Raw genomic sequence first — 23,677 nt, forward strand, 5'->3', positions numbered from 1 at the left:
TGTGCAGGAGCTCCATCGTGCATGAACCACATGTTGTGTCGTACTTGTAAAGGCACATGTTCTAGCAGCACAGGTAGAGTATCCCGTATGAAATCATGATAACGTGCTCCATTGAGCGTAGGTGGAAGAACATGGGGCCCAATCAAGACATCACCAACAATGCCTGCCCAAACGTTCACAGAAAATCTATGTTGATGACGTGATTGCACAATTGCGTGCAGATTCTCGTCCGCCCACACATGTTGATTGTGAAAATTTACAATTTCATCACGTTGGAATGAAGCCTCATCCGTAAAGAGAACATTTGCACTGAAATGAGGATTTACACATTGTTAGATGAACCATTCGTAGAAGTGTACCCGTGGAGGCCAATCAGCTGCTGATAGTGCCTGCACACGCTGTACATGGTACGGAAACAACTGGTTCTCCCGTAGCACTCTCCATACAGTGACGTGGTCAACGTTACCTTGAACAGCAGCAACTTCTCTGACGCTGACATTAGGGTTATCGTCAACTGCACGAAGAATTGCCTCGTCCATTGCAGGTGTCCTCGTCGTTCTAGGTCTTCCCCAGTCGCAAGTCATAGGCTGGAATGTTCCGTGCTCCCTAAGACGCCGATCAATTGCTTCGAACGTTTTCCTGTCGGGACACCCTCGTTCTGGAAATCTGTATCGATACAAACGTACCGCGCCACGGCTATTGCCCCGTGCTAATCCATACATCAAATGGGCATCTGCCAACTCCGCTTTTGTAAATATTGCACTGACTGCAAAACCACGTTCGTGATGAACACTAAACTGTTGATGCTACGTACTGATGTGCTTGATGCTAATACTGTAGAGCAATGAGTCGCATGTCAACACAAGCACCGAAGTCAACATTACCTTCCTTCAATTGGGCCAACTGGCGGTGAATAGAAGAAGTACAGTACATACTGACGAAACTAAAATGAGCTCTAACAAGGATATTAAGCGTTTCCGGACACATGTCTACATAACATCTTTTCTTTATTTGTGTGTGAGGAATGTTTTCTGAAAGTTTGGTCGTACCTTTTTGTAACACCCTGTGTACTAAGATGGTATCTGTTCTTTCGGACATGTCCGATAACAGTTACCATCTTAGTATATATACAGTTAAGGCTCACCGGCCACTTGACCATCTTCTTCTTCTGTGCGGACGCACAACAAGTGCCCGAACTCTTACGGGAATCGGCAACGCGCCGCGAGAAATCAGTATAATGGGCGGGGGCACTACGAATGTAGTGCGGGACAATACGTTGAGAATGTGGGTGTCACGGGAGGCGTGCCAGAGATAAATCCCTGTAGTCGCACTATCCTTTGGGTCCTCGGTGGCTCCGATGGATAGGGCGTCTGCCATGTAAGCAGGAGATCCCGGGTTCGAGTCCCGGTCGGGGCACACATTTTCATCTGTCCCCGTTGACGTATGTCAACGCCTGTAAGCAGCTAACGGTTGTCATTTCATTGTAATTTCTTTTATTAGTAGACAGTTTGTGTCTGGTCGTTTATTATCTATTAGTTCCCCACAATGGCTTTCTGAATACGGTAGTTAGACAGACACAACATAATAATTATTAAAATAAAATCACTCGCGACTGAGGACGACAGGACAACAAAAGTTGAAGATAACTCGATCAATAATGTAAATTTTACTCTATCAATAATGCGTATTTACGGATAATGGATTTGGAAAATTATCTGAAATACCGCTAAATTGTATCAAAATCTTGTATCGATGAATATGAGGTTAGTCGCACACGACAGATAGTATGTTGTAACTCGGTACAACCACAGAAATACAACTGGCGATGAAGCTGACGGATTTGACGTACACTACAAAAACAGATTTTACGTTCTTGATATGTTGTGTCTCTAAGCTGGTCGTAGGTTGTGTTCCAAAAATGAACAGCATAGAGACAGAAGTGATGACACTTTCTGCAGGACCTGGCCATCAGTTTGTAGGTCAATGTTCAAGCACGTACAGTGCAAGCTGTTACTGATTTGTTTGGCTGATGGGGCTGCGAAGTGCTATACCACCTACTGCACCCCCTGACTCAAGCCCTCGTGAGTTCTACTCGACTTCTAAACTGAAGGAAACACTTCACGGCATTCACTTCAGAACTGCTACAAATTCGTCGGGAAATAGACCGCGCCTCTCGAACTGTCAACACAACTGGCACTGCTAAGAGTATCCTTCGACTTCCACATAGCTGGCAATGGGTTATACACAATGCTGGTGACTACTTTGAAGGTCAGTAAAACTTTGGAACACCTATCTATTTTGTACTAGCAGCAAATACATAAATAGTTTCCACTATTAAAGTTCCAACCCCAGTATAATACTATACGACATAAGCGGACATCCAGTGGTATATGTGGCTACTGGCCGCTAGGTGTGCTGTGAATAGTGTTAGGAGTAAAGAAGCAATTAATTAAAACGTCGCTTATGGGTGCTTATTACGTCATATCTCCTGAAGTACATATCGTACAATGATATATTCTCTAGGTACATCCAGTGGTACTGTCTGCGAAACGTGTTGCGAGTAGAGGTAGTACTAAAGAGGTAATAGATTACAACGTCATGCATGATGCGGCAGTTTTTCACTCATCTCAATATTTGACGTCATATATCCTGAAATACGAGTCGTACAATAATATAATTTTGCTGATACATTCAATATTGTATGCGAATACTGTCTGTAACATGTGATGCGAATAGAGTTAGTAATAAAGAAGTAATAAATTAAAACGTTATGTATGAGGCTGCAGTTTTTCTCGCGTCCCATAACTTGACATCATATCTCCTGAGCTATTTGTCGTACAATGATATAATTTTGCTGATACATTCAGTGGTACAGGTGAATACTCTCTACAAACTGTGTCGCGAATACATTTAGTACTGAGCAAGTAACAAATTGCAGTAGGATCTTGGAGCATATACTGTACTCGAACATTATGAATCACCTTGAAGAAAATGACTTATTGATACATAACCAACACGGATTCAGAAAATATCGTTCTTGTCCAACACAGCCAGCTCTTTATTCCCTTGAAGTAATGAGTGCTGTCGACAAGGGATCTCAGATCAGTTCCACATTCCTAGATTTCCAGAAGGCTTTTGATACCGTTTCTCACAAGCGACTATTAATCAAATTGCGTGTATATAGACTATCGTCTCAGTTGTGTGACTGGATTCGTGGTTTCCTCTCAGAAAGGTCATAGTTTGTAGTGATAGACGATAAATCATCGAGTAGAACAGAAATGATATCTGGCGTTCCGCAAGGAAGTGTCATAGGCCCACTGCTGTTCATGATTTACATAAATGATCTAGGTGATCTTCTGAGCAGCCCCCTTAGATTGTTTGCAGATGACGCTGTAATTTGCCATCTAGTAAAATCATCAGACGATCAATTCCAATTACAAAATGATCTCGAGAGAGATTCTGTATGGTGCGTAAAGTGGCAATTGGCAGTAAACAAGGAAAAGTGCTAGGTCATCCACATGGGTACTAAAAGAAATCCGATAAATTTTGGGTATACGATAAATCGCACAAATCTAAGGGCTGTCAATTCGACTAAATATCTAGGAATTACAATTAAGAACAGCTTAAATTGGAAAGACCGCATACATAATATTGTGAGGAAGGTGAAACAAAGACTGTGCTTTGTTGGCAGAACATTTAGAAGATGCGACAAACCCACTAAAGAGGCAGCCTAAATTACACTTGTCCGTCCTCTGCTGGAATATTGCTGCACGGTGTGGGATCCTTGCCAGGTAGGATTGACGGAGGACATGCAAAAAGTGCAAAAAAGGGCAGCTCGTTTCGTGTTATCGCGCAGTAGGGGTGAGAGTGTCACTGATATGATACGCGAGTTGGGGTGGCAGTAACTGAAACAAAGGCGGTTTTCTTTGCGGCGAGATCTGTTTACGAAATTACAATCACCAACTTTCTCTTCTGAATACGAAAGTATTTTGTTGACACCCACCTACGTAGGGAGAAATGATCACCATAATGAAATAAGAGAAATCAGAGCTCGAACGGAAAGATTTAGGTGTTCCTTTTTCCCACGCGCCATTGGAGAGTGGAATGGCAGAGAAGTAGAATGATAATGGTTCTATGAACTCTCTGCCAGGCACTTAAGTGTGATTTGCAGAGTAGCCATGTAGATGTAGATTTAGAAATTAAAGCGTCATGCTTCACGCGGCAGTTTTAATGCGTGAAGAGCGAAAATGTAGTAAGCGATAACCTTTTTTCCGTTCATTGTTTTACGGGGTTGTCAGCGAGAGAAAGTTTCGTAAAGGTTAGAAATTATGTGTATAGTTTGTTGCAAGTCTGCAAGTGCTCTGATTATGAAATACTACGTGAATAAATTACGGGTATTCGTGTGTCGTGATCTACACTGCCTTTTCACCCCTACCGACTTGAAAGGTATGTCGTTTTTACCCCCACAGTGATTCTTTCCAGTGGCCGAGTGATTCTAGGCGCTACAGTCTGGAACCGCGCAACCGCTACGGTCGCAGATTCGAATCCTGCCTCGGGCGTGGATGTGTGTGATGTCCTTAGGTTAGTTAGGTTTAAGTAGTTCTAAGTTCTCAGGGACTGATGACCTCAGAAGTTAAGTCCCATAGTGCTCAGCCATTTGAACCATTTTTTGATTCTTTCCAGTGTGACAGGTGTACAAAGTTTGGGTGGAATCAGTACAATGGCTTAGGAGGAATGAGTAACATACATACATGTATAAATACATATGCAAGGTTTTTTTTGTAATATGTATAAATAGTAAAAGTAATATGAAGTCAAGCACACAAACACACACGTACAACATAATTGAAAAAATGTAAGCACAGACACACCTAACAATGTAAAAACAAATATCAATTCACACACACACCCACACACACACACACACACACACACAAGAGCGCTCGCGCGCACGAAAGAAAGAGAGACCACAATCACACATTCAACAGTTGGCAACAACATTCAGCAGTTGGCAACAACATCGCAAGCATAAAATGAGAAAAAACGAGTGTTCATTTGTTAGCGATGGGCAGATCGAATTTCGTATGGAAATAAACAGACGAACAACTATAAAGCCGGAAGAAGGACACACGTACAGCAGTATCTGTGAAATTTGTAAGTAAATATTTAAGCTATTATTACGGCAGGAAAATCAGGAAGTACCCGAACTGTGTACAGTCTCAAAGTACAATGCCTAATATATAACATGAAATAGAGTAAATACAAATATGTAGACCTATGTACTCTGGCCAGCGAAGATGCATTTCTTACAACAAAGGCGAAACGCATATGGTACGAAACATTTGTTTCATTCAATTAAAATTAGGCGGACCCAAAATGGTAATTATAACGAATTATAAACACTAAATTATTTGAACTCAAACTGTAATTGACGTGATGTCAATGTACATCATGTCCTATAGATCCCATTGTGGACGAGAATTTACAGTGCTGACGAAAGCCGTGCGCGGTGGTCTAGCGGTTCTAGGCGCTCAGTCCGGAGCCGCGCGACTGCTACGGTCGCAGGTTCGAATCCTGCCTTGGGCATGGATGTGTGTGATGTCCTTAGGTTAGTTAGGTTTAAGTAGTTTTAAGTTCTAGGGGACTAATCACCTCCGATGTTGAGTCCCATAGTGCTCAGAGCCATTTGAACCATTTGCTGACGAAAACTTCGAGGCATTAACAGTGAGAACTAGCCATCATACTCCACACGCTATACTGTATGTTAATCGTTAACTATGTTTCAACTCTATGAAATGTATTCGCAGTTGCGAATAGAGGCAATCATTGACTGTATTATGAAATGACGACAATGAAAATGTCGGCGAGTCGTGCTCTGTTAGCCAGTTGGTATGGCGACAGCTCGCGATACGCGGGAAATGTAGATTCGAGTCCCGGTTCAGCCCACATTTTCATTGCCGTCATTTCATTATACAGCTGATGGTTGACCCCATTCGCAACTGCTGTCGACGCCCCACTGCTTGTTCTTTCGGACATGTGCATCGTAACTCCGAACAATACAGGCACTGTAACATCTCACTGGCACTGCTGTATTTCGTTTGTGGCTCTCATTACCTAAAATAAAAATAATACGTGCTGAAAAGTAATGCCTTAGAATTTTTATGTGGAAACTTTCATGCTTATCAAATAAAACAAACGTTTTTTACAATCTACACTACTGGCCATTAAAATTGCTACACCAAGGAGAAACGCAGATGATAAACGGGTATTCATTGGACAAATATATTATACTAGAACTGACATGTGATTACATTTTCAAGCAATTTAGATGCATAGATCCTGAGAAATCAGTACCCAGAACAACACCCTCTGGTCGTAATAACGGCCTTGATACGCCTGGGCATTGAGTCAAACAGAGCTTGGATGGCGCGTACATGTACAGCTGCCCATGTAGCTTCAACATGATACCACAGTTCATCAAGAGTAGTGACTGGCGTATTGTGACGAGTGAGTTGCTCGGCCACGATTGATTAGCCGTTTTCGATTGGTGAGACATCTGAAGAATGCGCTGGCCAGGGCAGCAATCGAACATTTTCTGTATCCAGAAAGACCCGTACAGGACCTGCAACATGCGGTCGTGCATTATCCTGCTGAAATGTAGGGTTTCGCAGGGATCGAATGAAGGGTAGAGCCACTGGTCGTAACACATCTAAAATGTAACGTCCACTGTTCAAAGTGCCGTCAATGCGAACAAGAGGTTACCGAGACGTGTAACCAATGGCACCCCATACCATCAAACAGGGTGATAAGCCAGTATAGCGATGACGAATGCACGCTTCCAATGTGCGTTCACCGCGATGTCGCCAAACATGGATGCGACCATCATGATGCTGTAAACGCAACCTGGATTCATCAGAAAAAATGACGTTTTGCCATTCGTGCACCCAGGTTCGTCGTTGAGTACACCATCGCAGGCGCTCCTGTCTGTCATGCAGCGTCAAGGGTAACCGCAGCCATGGTCTCCGAGCTGGTAGTCCGTGCTGTTGCGAACGTCGTCGAACTGTTCGTGCAGATGGTTGTGGTCTTGCAAACGTCCCCATCTGTTGACTCACGGATCGAGAGGTGGCTGCACGATGCGTTACAACCAATGGGATAAGATGCCTGTCATCTCGACGAGGCCGTTGGGATCAAGCAGGGCGTTCCGTATTACCCACCTGAACCCACCGATTCCATATTCTGCTAACAGTCATTGGATCTCGACCAACGCGAGCAGCAATGTCGCGATACGATAAACCGCAATCGCGATAGGCTACAATCCGACCTTTATCAAAGTAGGAAACGTGATGACAAGCATTTCTCCTCGTTACACGAGGCATCACAACAACGTTTCACCAGGCAACGCCGGTCAACTGCTGTTTTTGTATGAGAAATCGGTTGGAAACTTTCTTCATGTCAGCACGTTGTAAGTGTCGCCAACCTTGTGTGAATGCTCTGAAAAGCTAATCGTTTGCATATCACAGCATCTTCTTCCTGCCCGTTAAATTTCGCGTCTGTAGCACGTCATCTTCGTGGTGTTGCAATTTTAATGTCCAGTAGTGTACATCTTTATTCCTCAGGTCTACGTTTTATTTCTTAACATTAGTCGCCCTGTCGACGAAGACTTTTTCCCAACGAGAGACGAGTTGGTTGATACTGACGCCATAGAATGTCTGACTTGATCGACCGAGCACAACCTGACCTCAGTTTGCACCGCTTCATCACTATCAAAGTGAAGTCCTCGAAGAAACAGATGAAAATCGGGTGGAGCCAAAACGGGACTTTATGGAAGATGATCTATGGCAGTGAAGCCAAGGTGTCGGACTGTTGCAGACGCAACAGCGGTCTTATGTGGTCTGGCATTGTCATGCTGAATGAGAGGGTGCTGCATGTGTGGACGAACCTCGATAACAGCACGCTGTATCTCACACACAGACAGAATTAACGTTAGACACCGACGCAGTGACGTTCCACACTGCCATGTTACATGACACAATTCGGAGGCTTCTAGCAGCAGAGGGCTGCATATTTGTAGACAGGAAGAATAAACATGTAGAGTGGTAATAAAGTTTGTTTTACTTAAAAATCATTAAGAGCTTTCGCTTTAAAAAATTCAGAGGCATTACTTTTCAGCACATCCTCATATATTTAGCAGGAAACAAGTAAAACTACTGCTTTTTCAGTTGACTCCAAGGATCCTCTTCACCTGTCGCTGATTTCATATTTACATGACTACACCTATAATAAAGGAAACAAAAGAAAAATTTGGAGTAGGTATTAAAATCCATCGAGAAGAAATAAAAAATTTGAGGTTCGCCGATGACATTGTAATTCTGTCAGAGACAGCAAAGGACTTGGAAGAGCAGTTGAACGGAATGGATAGTGTCTTGAAAGGAGGATATAAGATGAACATTAACAAAGGCAAAAGGAGGATAACGGAATGTAGTCGATTTAAGTCGGGTGATGGTGAGGGAATTAGATTAGGAAATGACACACTTAAAGTAGTAAAGGAGTTGTGCTATTGGGGGAGAAAAATAACTGATGATGGTAGAAGCAGAGAGGATATGAAATGTAGACTGGCAATGGCAAGGAAAGCCTTTCTGAAGAAGAGAAATTTGTTAACATCGAGTATAGATTTAAGTGTCAGGAAGTCGTTTCTGAAAGTATTTGTATGGAGTGTAGCCATGTATGGAAGTGAAACATGGACGATAAATACTTTGGACAAGAAGAGAATAGAAGCTTTCGAAATGTGGTGCTACAGAAGAATGCTGAAGATTAGATGGGTAGATCACATAACTAATGAGGAGGTATTGAATAGAATTGGAGCGAAGAGGAGTTTGTGGCACAACTTGACAAGAAGAAGGGACTCGTTGGTAGCACATGTTCTGAGGCATGAAGGGATCACAAATTTAGCGTTGGCGGGCAGCGTGGAGGGTAAAAATCGTAGAGGGAGACCAAGGGATGAATACACTAAGCAGATTCAGAAGGATGTAGGTTCCAGAAGTACTGGGAGATAAAGAAGCTTGCACAGGGTATAGTAGCATGGAGAGCTGCATCAAACCAGAACCAGGACTGAGGACCACAACAACAGCAAACCTATAATTGCCAAATAATTACATAGTGTGAGAAGAGAGAACTGTGTAGAATGGAGGTTGTTGATTGCCATGCGATAACAGATGTTTGCTTCATTGGATAATCTACGGAAAGAGTGAATCTCCACTTGACACTACTCTCTACTGTAAACACTGAGACGTGTTCTGCAAAGGGAGCAATCTATTTTGGTGGGAAAAAGAAACTGTAATTTCTGTATGTCTAATCAATCGTGAGAAGACACAATATGAGGTCGTAAGACTGCGGAAATACACACTGAGAAGGAATTACCCGAAGGGGACTGAAATCTTTAGATGTGACACACATGTACAGACAAACAAAAGTGAGCCGTGCTGCGGCTCGCGTTGGTGTCATGTGTAGGTTTCTGCCAGACCGTATCGTTTAGTCGTCGTGGTTGCGTTGTTTGTCATCTTCTCGTGTTCACTGGCGCCACTCGGTTTTCCTAAGCGTTGCCTGTCCGCTAGTGGCAGCAGCGGTGCTCATCGATATGTAGTTCTGCTGCCCTATCTTTGAGGCGACCATGTGCTGCATCCGTGTGGTGTGACTGGAGAGTTCGGTTGCGGACGCAGGAGCAGCGAGGTCCGTACAGAGCGACAACACGCCGGAACCGCTGGCGGAGTGTATGGACTGCCGGATCGAAGGGCAGTGGTCACGAAGGTGTACGACCTCGTCGAAACCGGATCCTGCATGTTTAAGTTGAGTGCATTGCAATTCGGGTAGACAAACCTCCACCATTGTGAAATCTCGCGATTCTCCAGTGACTTGGGTTCGTGCCGCTGCTCGTAGTGTCGTTGAGGCGAAACCAGCGAGTGGAGTACCTGGGGAAGGCGGATCTGATTAGCCTTCCTGAGCTGCTAATTACTATTTACTATTTTCAGCTTCTTACATTGTTGAGTTCAACCAGCGGTATTTTTCTGTCTTGTGGTCGCTAACACCCCAGTTACCTGCCCTGGGGGGTAGTCTATAAAACGGCAGTGTACATTTCCTCGCCTTGCCGCCGTAGTCCAGTGAGGCGTGTAAGTTTGACAGCTTCTTGATTGTAGGTTGTTGCGACCTGATTGGCTTGTTTTCAGAAATTATTTATTAAAAATAAATGAGTGAAATTGCAAAACAAACCAATAGTAATTTATTTGGGCCCCATCCACAACCGTAACCCAATCCAGCATTCCTTAACTAGCAGGTTTCAAATGATTACAGTTTCAGAAAAATTGTATGATTTATTCAAGAGAAAGTCACTAACGTGCTGGTCCACCTCTGGCCTTACGTAAGCAGTTATTCGGCTTGGCAGTGATTGATAGAGGTGTTGGATGTCCTCCTGAGGGACGTCGTGTCGAATCCTGACCAACTGGTCAAAATAACACCCATCCCATAATGCTCGAAACGTTCTCAGCTGCGGAGAGATCTGGATACTTTGCTGGCCAAGCTGGGATTTGTCAAGGACGAAGACAGGTAATAGAAACTCTCACTGGGTGCAGACGGGAACAATCTTGCTGGAATGTCTGCTGAGGATGGCTTGCTATGAAGGGCACCAAGACGGGACGTAGAATATCGTTGGTTGGTTGGTTGGTTTGGGGAAGGAGACCAGACAGCGAGGTCATCGGTCTCATCGGATTAGGGAAGGACGGGGAAGGAAGTCGGCCGTGCCCTTTGAAAGGAACCATCCCGGCATTTGCCTGGAGCGATTTAGGGAAATCACGGAAAACCTTAATCAGGATGGCCGGATGCGGGATTGAACCGTCGTCCTCCCGAATGCGAGTCCAGTGTCTAACCACTGCGCCACCTCGCTCGGTGTAGAATATCGTCGACGTACCGCTGTGCCGTGATGATGCATTGACAACGACCAAAGTGGTACTGCTATGAAAAGAAATGGCACCCCAGATAATCACTGCTGATTGTCGGGCAGTATGGCACCCCACCACTCTCTGGACCCTACGCTGTTCATCGGGCTCAATTCGAGGCGGGACTCACTGAAGACAACACTACTCCAATCGATGAGATCCCAAGTCGACGACGTGTCTGGAGACGCTCCGGATAGCGAAGGCATACCAAACTGATGGTCAACTCGCCATACTGCCAGACAACCAGGATCCCAGCCACAGGCTCAAGTCCCGTAAGCCATCATGGAGATTAGGGCAACAGCTGATCGAGGACAATTATGATATCGACGAAGCCTGGCGTCGGGAATGGGATATGTCTAACCCTGATCACCTTAACTTAGTCTCGGATCCAACCGTACGGCCCGAGGGCTTCGGTCTTCCCAGAAAATCTTGGACAACTTTAAATCGTATCCGAACAGGCTATGGTAGATGTAATTACTGGAAGCACAAATGGTTACAGACTGACTCACCCAACTGCGACTGCGGGAATCCACAAACTCTACATCATATCGCAATGGACTGCCCTACGAGGAGATTCCCTGGCACAATGCAGGAGCTGCACCTCCTGGAGGGAGATGCTTCTGGCTGGCTGAGGAACTTGGACATACAACCATGAGTCTGGTCTACTCTTTTCCTTCTGAAAAACCTATTACTAGATACTATTACTATAATTTCTATGTATTTTTGTGTATTTTGTGTTTTACTTCCTTTTTTAGATCTAATAATCGTTTGTTGCCTGTAACATATTGATCATTCATTGTTTTTACACGTTGTTTGTGTTATTACTTACTTACTGCTGTATTCTATTAGCCATACGAAATATATATATACCAGGAGTGATGGTCTGCGGTGACGCTTCTTTTCACAGCAGAACGCCTTTGTTTGTCATCCGCGGCACCCTTACAGAAAATCGTTACGTCGACGATATTCCATTTCGTTGCCCTTGAAGGCAAGCCATCCTGGTCTTACGTTTCAGCGAGATAATTACCGCCCACACACGGCGAGAGTTTCTATGCTTGGCGTTTTGCTTGACAATACCATGGCTAGCAAGATCGCCGAATCTCTTCCCCAGTTGAGAAAGTTAGGAGCATTACGAGCAGGGCCCTCCAACCATCTCAAGATTTAGACAACCTAAACCGTCGAATGGGCAGAGTTTGGCACGATATCCATCAGAAGGACATCCAACAACTCTGTCAATGTAGACCAAGCTGGAAACTGCTTATTAAAGGCCAGAGATGGACCAACGTGCTTCTGACTTGCTCGATTCGTGAAGTTCTTTCTCCTGAATAAGTCATCCAACTTTTCCAAAACTGTAAACATTTGTTTTTCTGTATATGTACATCACATCTACTGATTTATGTACCATTCGTATAATTCCTTTGTGGAACGTTGGTTTTTTCCTTTTCGTTTTTTTTCTTAGACTGTATTATTTACGGCTGACTTGTTGAGCATTTGTTGTAGAGAACATCGTCTTTGCTAAAAATCAATTGTGATGCTAATTACTGCTTTTGTATCATATGAAGCGTCATTTGTTGGCCATTTTGTGCTCTTTTCTTTTAGTTTCAATAAAACCCAATGCCATTTCAAGCACATGTGTCAATTTTTACTTCTACCTACATTATTCCGTGAAGTGTTGAATTTTCGAATTTTAACGGATTTTTGGGTCAACCTGTTCTATACCCATGAACAAAGCTATGACTTTTATGACAATAACTGGCAATCTCGTAGGTTATTCAGCTGTGGCCAAAGCCGTTATTTCATTCAGTAAAATATTGAGAAATGTTGCTTAAATACCCAAAGATAGATATGTAAATTCACAGCACGCGTTGACCTATGTTACTGTCTGACGTTTTAAAACGCATCAGTCTAGTGTGAACTCATATGCCTCATCGATAATTGCCATTGATTCATTTTATCGTAATCAGTATTGTGTTTCTACCAATTTCATGAATATCTGGCGCTGATTTAATCAGTGACATTTACTATGTTTACACTAGCCATATCATGTCAGTCTGTCAGAGTATTTCAGTTATTTTAAAAATGCCTTTACTTGCAGTCACAGTTTCAAAGAACATAACCTGCTATGGCACCGGTTTCGATAGTGACTTCATGTTCACAAATAAAAGCAATGACTGCAGCTTATATGAGCTTTTATTTGTTTCCCCATGGACGTCTGAAACCATAGCCGGGACATCATTACTAATCACAACAGCCGACATAATTTTCATCGAAGCTGGTGGCTCAGCAGAGTCGAGTGATGGTACGTAATGACCTTCGATTGGCGAGTAGGAAGTAATTTCTCACAACTCATGTTCAGAAGTGAAAACTGTCTTGGCTGTATTGTTCATCTATACAGATGTGCGATACGTCAAATATCCTGACTCTATTGACCATTTTTTATTTATTCATCCTTCTACCAGACACTTTGCTCAAGCATTTTTGCAGCTCACTACTAACATCTCAATTTTCTCACGGTAACAAGGAACAAGAAAAATCGCTGAAGAACGACGTTTTGATGAAGTGCAGAATACTAAATTCAAGTATTTGAATCTTGTGATGCTTTTGTAAAGAAGAGAGTAGACAATTTACAGTTAAACGAGCCTACGAGCATAATAAGTAACTTCTTACCGGTAGCAGCGGCGGCTTCTGTTCCCTTCTCGTTGACTTCGACGAAAGCCTTGTGTAAGACCCTGTCCACCTTAAGTCGCTCTTCGTCAGTAATTCCAGAGAAATTAGAGACGAAGTCATCAAACATGTCGATCATTCCGAGCTGAAAATAGGATGTAGATTAAAGGATTAAAGTTATGACTAAATCTGAGTGACATTATAAATTCACTAGTGTGTAATTAAAATAGTTGACGCATCTAAAGGCGTGACAAAAAATGGGTCAAATGGCTCTGAGCACTATGGGACTTAACATCTACGGTCATCAGTCCCCTAGAACTTAGAACTACTTATACCTAACTAACCTATGGACAGCACACAACACCCAGTCATCACGAGGCAGAGAAAATCCCTGACCCCGCCGGGAATCGAACCCGGGAACCCGGGCGCGGGAAGCGAGAACGCTACCGCACGACCACGAGCTGCGGACAAAGGCGTGACATACGGAAGTCAGATTTCTATGCAGAAGTCAAAAGCGGCAGTTTTCTTTGAAAGAGTCAAAGGTGGTAGTAAAGGCAATGAGTGCAAATATTGTAGAGCTGAAGGGGTAGAAACCACGAAATCACACTGAACCCATAACAATTCTTTGCCACACTGGAACAGAAGTTTGTTACTTCGAGCATCGTATTTTAGTCTGTCTCGTCTGCACAGAATTAGAAAAAGGATTGAATTTCCTATCATCTGAGTAAAACTGCCTTTCCGGCTATGTCTTTCAACGTGCTGGTTTCTTTTGGTGATTAAGGAAGTTTTCCATTACGTCAGGGCGCTTTCTGTAAACTACAGATTAATTAATACGAGAACTATCCTGAAAGGCATCTCCGTTTTCATGTACCAAGGAAAGGGCCTGATCTGCACACTTTCGTCAGCGAACCTAGAAACTTTGTGTCGAGAAAGCCACGCTGATACTCATTCGCCTACATTAGCCGTTCGAAATGACTTTATGATGGTGGCATAATTGGCCGTTGTCTGTAGTCAGCAACGAACTGGTACCTAAAATTCCCCCAAGTGTCTGAATCCTTCTGAGATACACAAAGCAAACTGAGAACCGCTATTCTAAACAAGGAACACGGTCTCTTGGCCCATCAGTGTCGTGTCGTTCTTATACCATATGCTGGTCACACACTTCCCAGGAATCGTAAGTTCAGACAGGGCGTTTTTGAACAAACGCGCAACCTCCCTGACTTAATTCCGCGTGGTTTCTCTATTTCTACATAACTGAACAAACGGCGTATCTCTCAACCCCTTTACTCCGACTAAAAACTTCAGGATTCTCTCATGGGCTAATTGCAATCTCAAACGGTAGATCAATTGCGCGCGTACTGCTATTCAGGAAAAACAGTAGACTCCTTTCTCTCACACTACGTTTTATTAATCTTTCTGACTGAATAACGCACAGGATGGCCCGAAAGTCTGTTAACATGCAGTGATTCGGGGAATAATGTAAGTAGAGAGGTAAAAACTGACACACATGCCTGAAATGACATGTGGTTTTATTGAAACCAAATACGAGTCTAAAAACTGGCCAACAGATGCCGCTGTGCAGGAAGACTCAGTGACGCTCCATGATAAACGTGTATAAAATGAGCTGTAGTGTGAGAGGGAGTTAGATAATCCCTAGCCTGGCTGATGAGCAGTTGCTGAAAGATACGACTTTTATCCAGGATGACGGTCCACTCCACGTTGCTACATGTGTGACAGATCTCTTGCGCACATCGTTTGGTGTTGATTATGTACTGAGCCACCACGCACGTTATGTTTAGCCTCACAGGTCCCCAGACCTCAATCCGAGGGATTATTAGTTGCAGGGCTGCCTAAAGTTGCAAGTATACCGCGATCGTCCGGCCTCAATATGGATGCTAAAAGACAACATCCGACAGCAGTTTCTCACCACACATACTGATATGTTCACAACATTGCCGGCCGCGGTGGTCTCGCGGTTCTAGGCGCGCAGTCCGGAACCGTGCGACTGCTACGGTCGCAGGTTCGAATCCTGCCTCGGGCATAGATGTGTGTGATGTCCTTAGGTTAGTTAGGTTTAAGTAGTTCTAAGTTCTAGGGGACTGATGACCACAGCAGTTGAGTCCCATAGTGCTCAGAGCCATTTGAACCATTTTTTTGTTCACAACATTGTCGCTCGACTGCCGGTATAGCTGACGAATGACGACGAATATGTTGAGCAATTTTTATAGAGTACGTCGTCTTTGCCACAAATCAATTGTGATGCTAATTACTGCTTTTGTATCATATGAAGCGTCATTTGTTGGTCATTTTTCGCAGTTTTCTTTTGGTTTCAGTAAAACACAAAGTCATCTCAAGCACGTGTGTCAATTTTTTCCTCTATCTACGTTATTCCGTCAAGCATTGAATTTTCAAATGTTAACGGATTTTTGCGGTCACCCTCTTCTATACCCATGGACAACGGGATGACTTTTATGACAATAACTGCCAATCTGGTAGGTTATCAGCTGTGGTCAAAGCCGTTAATTAATTCAGTAAAGTATTGAGAAATGTTGCTTACGTTCTCAGAGATCGATATGTAAATTCACAACATGTTAAAGTCTGACGTTTTTAAACGCATCAATCAAGTGTGGACTGATATGTCTCATCGATAATTGCCATTTATTCATTTTGTCGTAATCTGTATCATGTTTCTACCAATTTCATGAATATCTGGCGCTGATTATATCACTGACATCAGTGACTGGAAAGACTGAGCAGCTGACACGTATCTTAATTTATCTCCATTTTTGTATAGTTAGTTGCACGTCCCATTTTTGTTGTGATGTACGAATCTGACGGAATCGCTGTTGGACGACACGATAGGAGGGGCCGAGGGGCCGCCTGAAGTTTAGGTCACTTGAGAAGGAAGCAATGACCAGCGCCAGATAGGCATTCAAGGGTCTTGTATTTTACGACAAGGCTTCGGCGAGCCGCGCACGTTCAAGATACCACATATTGTGCCCACAAGCTGTGCGGCCCAGAACACTGGTTAAAAAAAAAATAGGAAAATTGTGAATTGTATGAATGTGTAGTGTTTGTTTTTTCCGACATTCCCGAAAGAACAGATACAATGGATTCATATAATTGGTTTCTGGTCGTATGTAAAGTGCACAAGCGGCAAGACGCAGTCAATACCTTCGCTGCGCAGTGCCGATGGTACTGTTACCGACGACTGTGCCGCTAAAGCGGAGTTATTGAACGCAGTTTTCCGAAATTCCTTCACCAGGGAAGATGAATGGAATATTCCAAAATTTGAAACATGAACATTTGCTAGCATGAGTTTCTTATAAGTAGATACCTTAGGGGTTGCGAAGCAACTCAAATCGCTTGATACGGGCAAGTCTTCAGGTCCACATTGTATACCGATTAGGTTCCCTTCAGATTACGCTGATACAATAGCTCCCTACTTAGCACTCATATACAACCGCTCGCTCACCGATAGATCTGTACCTACAGATCGGAAAATTGCGCAGGTCGCACCAGTGTTTAAGAAGGGTAGTAGGAGTAATCCATCTAACTACAGACCTACAGTATATCATTGACGTAGGTTTGCAGTAGGGTTTTGGAGCATATACTGTATTCAAACATTATGAATCGCCTCGAAGGGAACGATCTATTCATACGTAATCAGCATGGTTGCAGAAAACATCGTTCTTGTGCAACGCAGCTAGCTCTTTATTCGCACGAAGTAATGGCCGCTATCGACAGGGGATCTCAAGTTGATTCCGTATTTCTAGATTTCCGGAAAGCTTTTGACACCGTTCCTCACAAGCGACTTCTAATCAAGCTGCGGGCCTATGGGGTATCGTCTCAGTTGTTCGACTGGATTCGTGATTTCCTGTCAGGAAGGTCGCAGTTCGTAGTAATAGACGGCAAATCATCGAGTAAAACTGAAGTGATATCAGGTGTTCCCCAGGGAAGCGTCCTGGGACCTCTGCTGTTCCCGATCTATATAAATGTCCTGGGTGACAATCTGAGCAGTTCTCTTAGGTTGTTCGCAGATGATGCTGTAATTTACCGTCTAATAAGGTCATCCGAAGAAGTTGCAAAGCGATTTAGAAAAGATTGCTGTATGGTGTGGCAAGTGGCAGCTGACGCTAAATCACGAAAAGTGTGAGGTGATCCACATAAGTTCCAAAAGAAATCCGTTGGAATTCGATTACTCGATAAATAGTACAATTCTCAAGGCTGTCAATTCAACTAAGTACCTGGGTGTTAAAATTACGAACAACTTCAGTTGGAAAGACCACATAGATAATATTGTGGGGAAGGCGAGCCAAAGGCTGCGTTTCATTGGCAGGACACTTAGAAGATGCAACGGCTTACACTACACTCGTTCGTCCTCTGTTAGAATATTGCTGCGCGGTGTGGGATCCTTACCAGGTCCACTAAAGAGACGGCTTACACTACACTCGTTCGTCCTCTGTTAGAATATTGCTGCGCGGTGTGGGATCCTTACCAGGTGGGATTGACGGAGGACATCGAAAGGGTGCAAAAAAAGGCAGCTCGTTTTGTATTATCACGTAGTAGGGGGGAGAGTGTGGCAGATATGATACGCGAATTGGGATGGAAGTCATTACAGCAAAGACGTTTTTCGTCGCGGCGAGATCTATTTACGAAATTTCAGTCACCAACTTTCTCTTCCGAATGCGAAAATATTTTGTTGAGCCCAACCTACATAGGTAGGAATGATCATCAAAATAAAATAAGAGAAATCAGAGCTCGAACAGAAAGGTTTAGGTGTTCGTTTTTCCCGCGCGCTGTTCGGGAATGGAATGGTAGATAGTATGATTGTGGTTCGATGAACCCTCTGCCAAGCACTTAAATGTGAATTGCAGAGTAGTCATGTAGATGTAGATGTAGATGTAGATATTATAATGGCTAATGGTGATTATGTAGGGAGGAAATACATCGACGTTGTTTTACAATTTTTAAAATGAATTTGTTTTAAACTGTTCCAGTATTTTACTCATAAACTAAAGGAGGTTACGTAGCCGATTGCCTTGGTTGCAGGTAGCGTCATCAAAGAGCGAAGTGTGGAGGGCGTACAATTAGTGTGTTAAAAGCTATTCAATCTGTACGACAATTATGATCGTCTCATTTGTTGAAACGACGATACAAAGGATGTGGCAAGTGATAAACGAATGTTAAACACCAACACTTCATACGATTCATATTTTTCTACTGTTTATCTTCAGTGCTTTTCCCGTACTTTGTGTATGCCTTGCTACTATTCTTCTTCTTCTTTTCCTTCGGCGTTTGTCCCGCGTGCCTGCGGGGTCCTCTACATGGGTCCGTTGTCTCCATTTCGCTCTATCACGGGGTGCATCTGTGTGAATGTTCACTCATTTACGGTCTTTATGAATTGTATCAGCCCTACGTGGGGATCGTCCTTCGGGTCCACTGCCGACGACTTCAAGTGTGTAACCCGCCTTGGCAACAGACTCATCACCAGCCCGTGAAACATGCCCAAACCAAAGAAGACGACTCTCACGCATCTTGTCGTGGATCGGTGCAACACCAAACTGTTTCCTAATGCTGTCTTTGTACCGGATCCAGAAGGCAACATTTGCATAAACATGTGACAGAATTTTTACGGTCGGCTCGTCACATAGCCTGTCAGCATGCTTTTTAGAGCTACTGCCAGCAGCAGGAAAGGTCGCTCCCAACATGGAGTACAGACGCTGCTGAAGTTGGTTTTTCCACCTTCATCGCCGTTGGGTCCGCAGACCTAGTCCGTCGTTGAAACTGTTGACTAACTTCAAGAGAAATGGAAAGAGGTATGCCTTGCTACTGTTGGTGTCCATTTATTAATTTGTTCTGAATATGGCCAGTTTCCATATTTGTATGTGATTCGTAAAATATTATGTTATTTATTGGTCATATTATAGGGTCGATAATTTGAATTCTAGCTAGAGGACAGGAGAAGCTTGAAGGAAGTTCCTCTGTGTGAAAGACGCAAAGACGTGCCATGCAAAACGTAGACGATGCGAAGAAAGTGGAAAGTACCAGTCTGTCGATAGCTATTAAACTGTGCATGCCCCAACGTGAAAACGAGGCTAAAACATCTACGGTTCTATGTAATTCGAGCCTCAGATGTATGCTTGTTCCACTTGTAACAGTGTGGAACACTTTTATTGTGTTCCATTGCAGATGGCAATGGGAAAAAGAGCCATGTGTAAACTACGTACTGTGCGGCTGGTCCCGGCGGAGGTTCGAGTTCTCCCTCGGGCATGGGTGTGTGTGTTTGTCCTTAGGATAATTTAGGTTAAGTAGCGTGTAAGCTTAGGGACTGATGACCTTAGCAGTTAAAGTCCCATAAGATTTCACACAGACACACACAGCAAACTGCGTAAATACTGAGGCTATGTGTATGCAATACTTGCAGACGTCAACACAGCCCTAAGCACCGTTGCCTTCAGACAAAGTCCTTTTTTAGCATTGTAAAAACATAAGGGCCAGTATTTATTGTGTCTTCATTTGCGAATATATGAGCCAAATTCAACTTATATTTGTAGCCAAACGTTTATATTACGGCAATAGTACATGTGACAGGGTCTTGATCTGTTTCCTAAAGCATATGATACGTCATAATTACAATGTCCAGCCATATTTTGTTAACAAAGAATTTCAGAGATTAAAATTTGCCTGAAAAACAATTTAGTGACTGAGTCAAGCAAAAATGTTTCATATTAGGCTATTGAGCAATACAGGAATATAACATGAATAACATAAAAAGTTAAACATTAGTTTCAAAATTATTTATTTCGACTGTGCTATTCAACAGTCATTTAAAATAAATGTTTAAATTATTTTTCATTGTTTCGTAAGTGTGATAAGCGTATGTGCCCGTGTACTGATGGAAACCCCATGTAATGGAACTTAGTCGCCAGGTTAACTTCCACTATAAGTTTTGATGTTGCTTTTTTAAGATTCATCGTGAGTGTATGTGTAATCGCTAATATGAGGGAGTTGTTTTCTCATTAACTAGTATCCCACAGTGAAGTGCCAAATCAACACTTTGTTCGTACGGTGAATCCTTGAAATAGTTTTCTCATGAATCAGTTAGCGAAGAAATTACACACTTATTGAAATTCTGGGTTCAAATATTATAATTTTCTTGATTTCTCGATGTATGCTGGATTTGGATTGGAGATTGTAATTTTACCTTGCTACAACTTGTGGGAAGATCTTTGTGTAACCCATCAGAAACGTTCCACAATCAACTCTTTTTTTACGTATTGATGACGGTGTGTTTCGGAGACGAAAATACAACTGAGTCCGATTTATTAAACTAACCATCAGTAACACGACCACTGACAAAATTTTGAAAAATATCTGCACATGGCTTGGAGAATTGTGAGATGCTGTTATAAGATCTGTCGTGTGGTAATGAGTATCCACACAAAACATAGTAATGCAAACGGGTTTCAAGCATAAGTAACCTACAATAAACAGTTCGCCTGTCTCCCGAAACATTTTAGTAGCGTGTTCCTCGCTTAAATGACAGATACATTAAGATCCCGTACTACTGAGTTTGTTGTGACGCATGCTTTTTTGTCTTTTTTTTTTTAATCCAGTATTGCGATACTTTTAATTAACCGTAAACACATAGAAAGCAGTTGACATACACCACTTGGCTAAACTTACCCTAGCTAGTGGACCGTTAAGTTCTTTTGAATATTCCATTTTGAATTTGGGTAAATAGACATATACTTTTGTCCCATACATGTTGTTCACAGTGTCTTGGAGACTGAAGTCGGCAAGTTTCGCCTCAAGGCTTGCCAAACCGTTAACTTCTCGGGGTAGAAGGATCATCATGTTGAGACGTTCTCCCTGTAGAAAGAAAAAATGAAAGCAATATGAGTCACAATTTTTTATTTAATAAAATATATATATATATATATATATATATATATATATATATATATATATATATATTAGATTATTATCCTTTCTTACGTTCTCGTAAATATTACTCAGATTACTAGCAATCACGACATTTACGTAGTATTAATTGCGTTATGACTCAAACGCTCATCAATCGAAATGTGTAGAGATCCAAACAAATACACGGAAGGGAAAAACTCGCGAACACCAAGAAGGAGTTTTGCGGCACAAACGAAAGTTGGTAGGCGTGTTTCTACATTTGAAAGGTGAACACTATTCTAATTTGGCGCCAGTCGCACAAGACTGGCGCCAGTAGCGCCACTATGAGGAGTCACATAAGGTTTCATTTAAATACACTCTCTAAAAATCGGGGATGTACGTTATCTATGAGATTGGGCGTGATGAGTTGATGTTCGTCAGGAATGGCTTTAAGACGACATAGAGCCCATTATCAATACCTCACTGAGTTTAAACGGGCTCGTGTAATAGGGTTACTAGAAGCTAGCGTTTTAGAACATATACTGTAATCGAACATTATGAAGTACCTCGAAGAAAACGATTTATTGACATATAGTCAGCCAGGATTCAGAAAATATCGTTCTTGTGAAACACAACTAGCTCTTTACACTCATGAAGCATAAGTGCTATCGACAGGGGATGTCAAATTGATTTCATATTTTTAAATTTCCAGAAGGCTTTCGACACCGTTCCTCACAAGCGTCTTCTAATCAAACTGCGTGCCTACGGAGTATCGCCACAGTTGTGCGACTAGACTCGTGATTTCCTGTCAGAAAGGCCACAGTTCGTAGTAATAGACGGAAAGTCATCGAGTAAAACAGAACTAATATACGGCATTTACCAAGGAAGTGTTATAGGCCCTCTATTGTTCCTGATCTATATTAACGACATAGGAGACAATATAAGTATCCGTCTTAGATTGTTTGCGTATGATGCTGTCATTTACCGTCTTGTAAAGTCATCAGATGATCAAAACGACTTGCAAAATGATATAGATAAGATCTCTCAATGGTGCGAAAAGTGGTAATTGACCCCGGATAAAGAAAAGTGCGAAGTTATTCACATGTGTACTAAAAGAAATCAGCTAAATTTCGATTACGCGATGTTGTTGTTGTTGTTGTGGTCTTCAGTCCTGAGACTGGTTTGATGCAGCTCTCCATGTTACTATATCCTGTGCAAGCTTCTTCATCTCCCAGTACCTACTGCAACCTACATCCTTCTGAATCTGTTTAGTGTATTCATCTTTTGGTCTCCCTCTACGATTTTTACCCTCCACACTTCCCTCCAATACTAAATTGGTGATCCCTTGATACCTCAGTACATGTCCTACCAACCGATCCCATCTTCTAGTCAAGTTGTGCCACAAACTTCTCTTTTCCCCAATCCCATTCAGTACCTCATTAGTTATATGATCTACCCATCTAATCTTCAGCATTCTTCTGTAGCACTACATTTCGAAAGCTTATATTCTCTTCTTGTCCAAACTAGTTATCGTCCATGTTTCACTTCCATACATGGCTACGCCCCATACAAATACTTTCAGAAACGACTTCCTGATACTTAAATCTATACCCGATGTTAACAAATTTCTCTTCTTCAGAAACGTAATCCTTGCCATTGCCAGTCTACATTTTATATCCTCTCTATTTCGACCATCATCAGTTATTTTGCTCCCCAAATAGCAAAACTCCTTTACTACTTTAAGTGTGTCATTTCCTAATCTAATTCCCTCAGCATCACCCGACTTAATTTGATTACATTCCATTATCCTCGTTTTGCTTTTGATGATGTTGATCTTATACCCTCCTTTCAAGACACTATACATTCCGTTCAACTGCTCTTCCAAGTCCTTTGCTGTCTCTGACAGAATTACAATGTCATCGGCGAACTTAAAGTTTTTGTTTCTCCTCCATGGATTTTAATACCTACTTCGAATTTTTCTTTTGTTTCCTTCACTGCTTGCTCAATATACAGATTGAATAACATCGTGGAGAGGCTACAACCCTGTCTCACTCCCTTTCCAACCACTGCTTCCCTGTCATGCCCCTCGACTCTTATAACTGCCATCTGGTTTCTGTACA

At 42.6% G+C, this 23,677-nt stretch overlaps 1 protein-coding gene across 7 annotated transcripts in view; it reads right to left on the reverse strand.

The window, feature by feature from the left end:
* LOC126458537 (leukocyte elastase inhibitor-like) overlaps window positions 1-23,677 on the reverse strand; it is a 342,121-nt gene that overhangs the window by 248,218 nt on the left and 70,226 nt on the right. For all 7 annotated transcript variants that reach the window (XM_050095648.1, XM_050095646.1, XM_050095643.1 and 4 more), the window contains exons 6-7: window positions 21,339-21,524; window positions 13,653-13,794 (exon numbers count right to left, since the gene is read on the reverse strand). In XM_050095648.1, the coding sequence (XP_049951605.1) occupies window positions 13,653-13,794; window positions 21,339-21,524 (328 nt within the window). The remainder of the gene's footprint in view (window positions 1-13,652; window positions 13,795-21,338; window positions 21,525-23,677) is intronic.

The sequence above is a fragment of the Schistocerca serialis genome, chromosome 2, assembly GCF_023864345.2.
Source record: "Schistocerca serialis cubense isolate TAMUIC-IGC-003099 chromosome 2, iqSchSeri2.2, whole genome shotgun sequence".
NCBI classification, from domain to species: Eukaryota; Metazoa; Arthropoda; class Insecta; order Orthoptera; family Acrididae; genus Schistocerca; species Schistocerca serialis.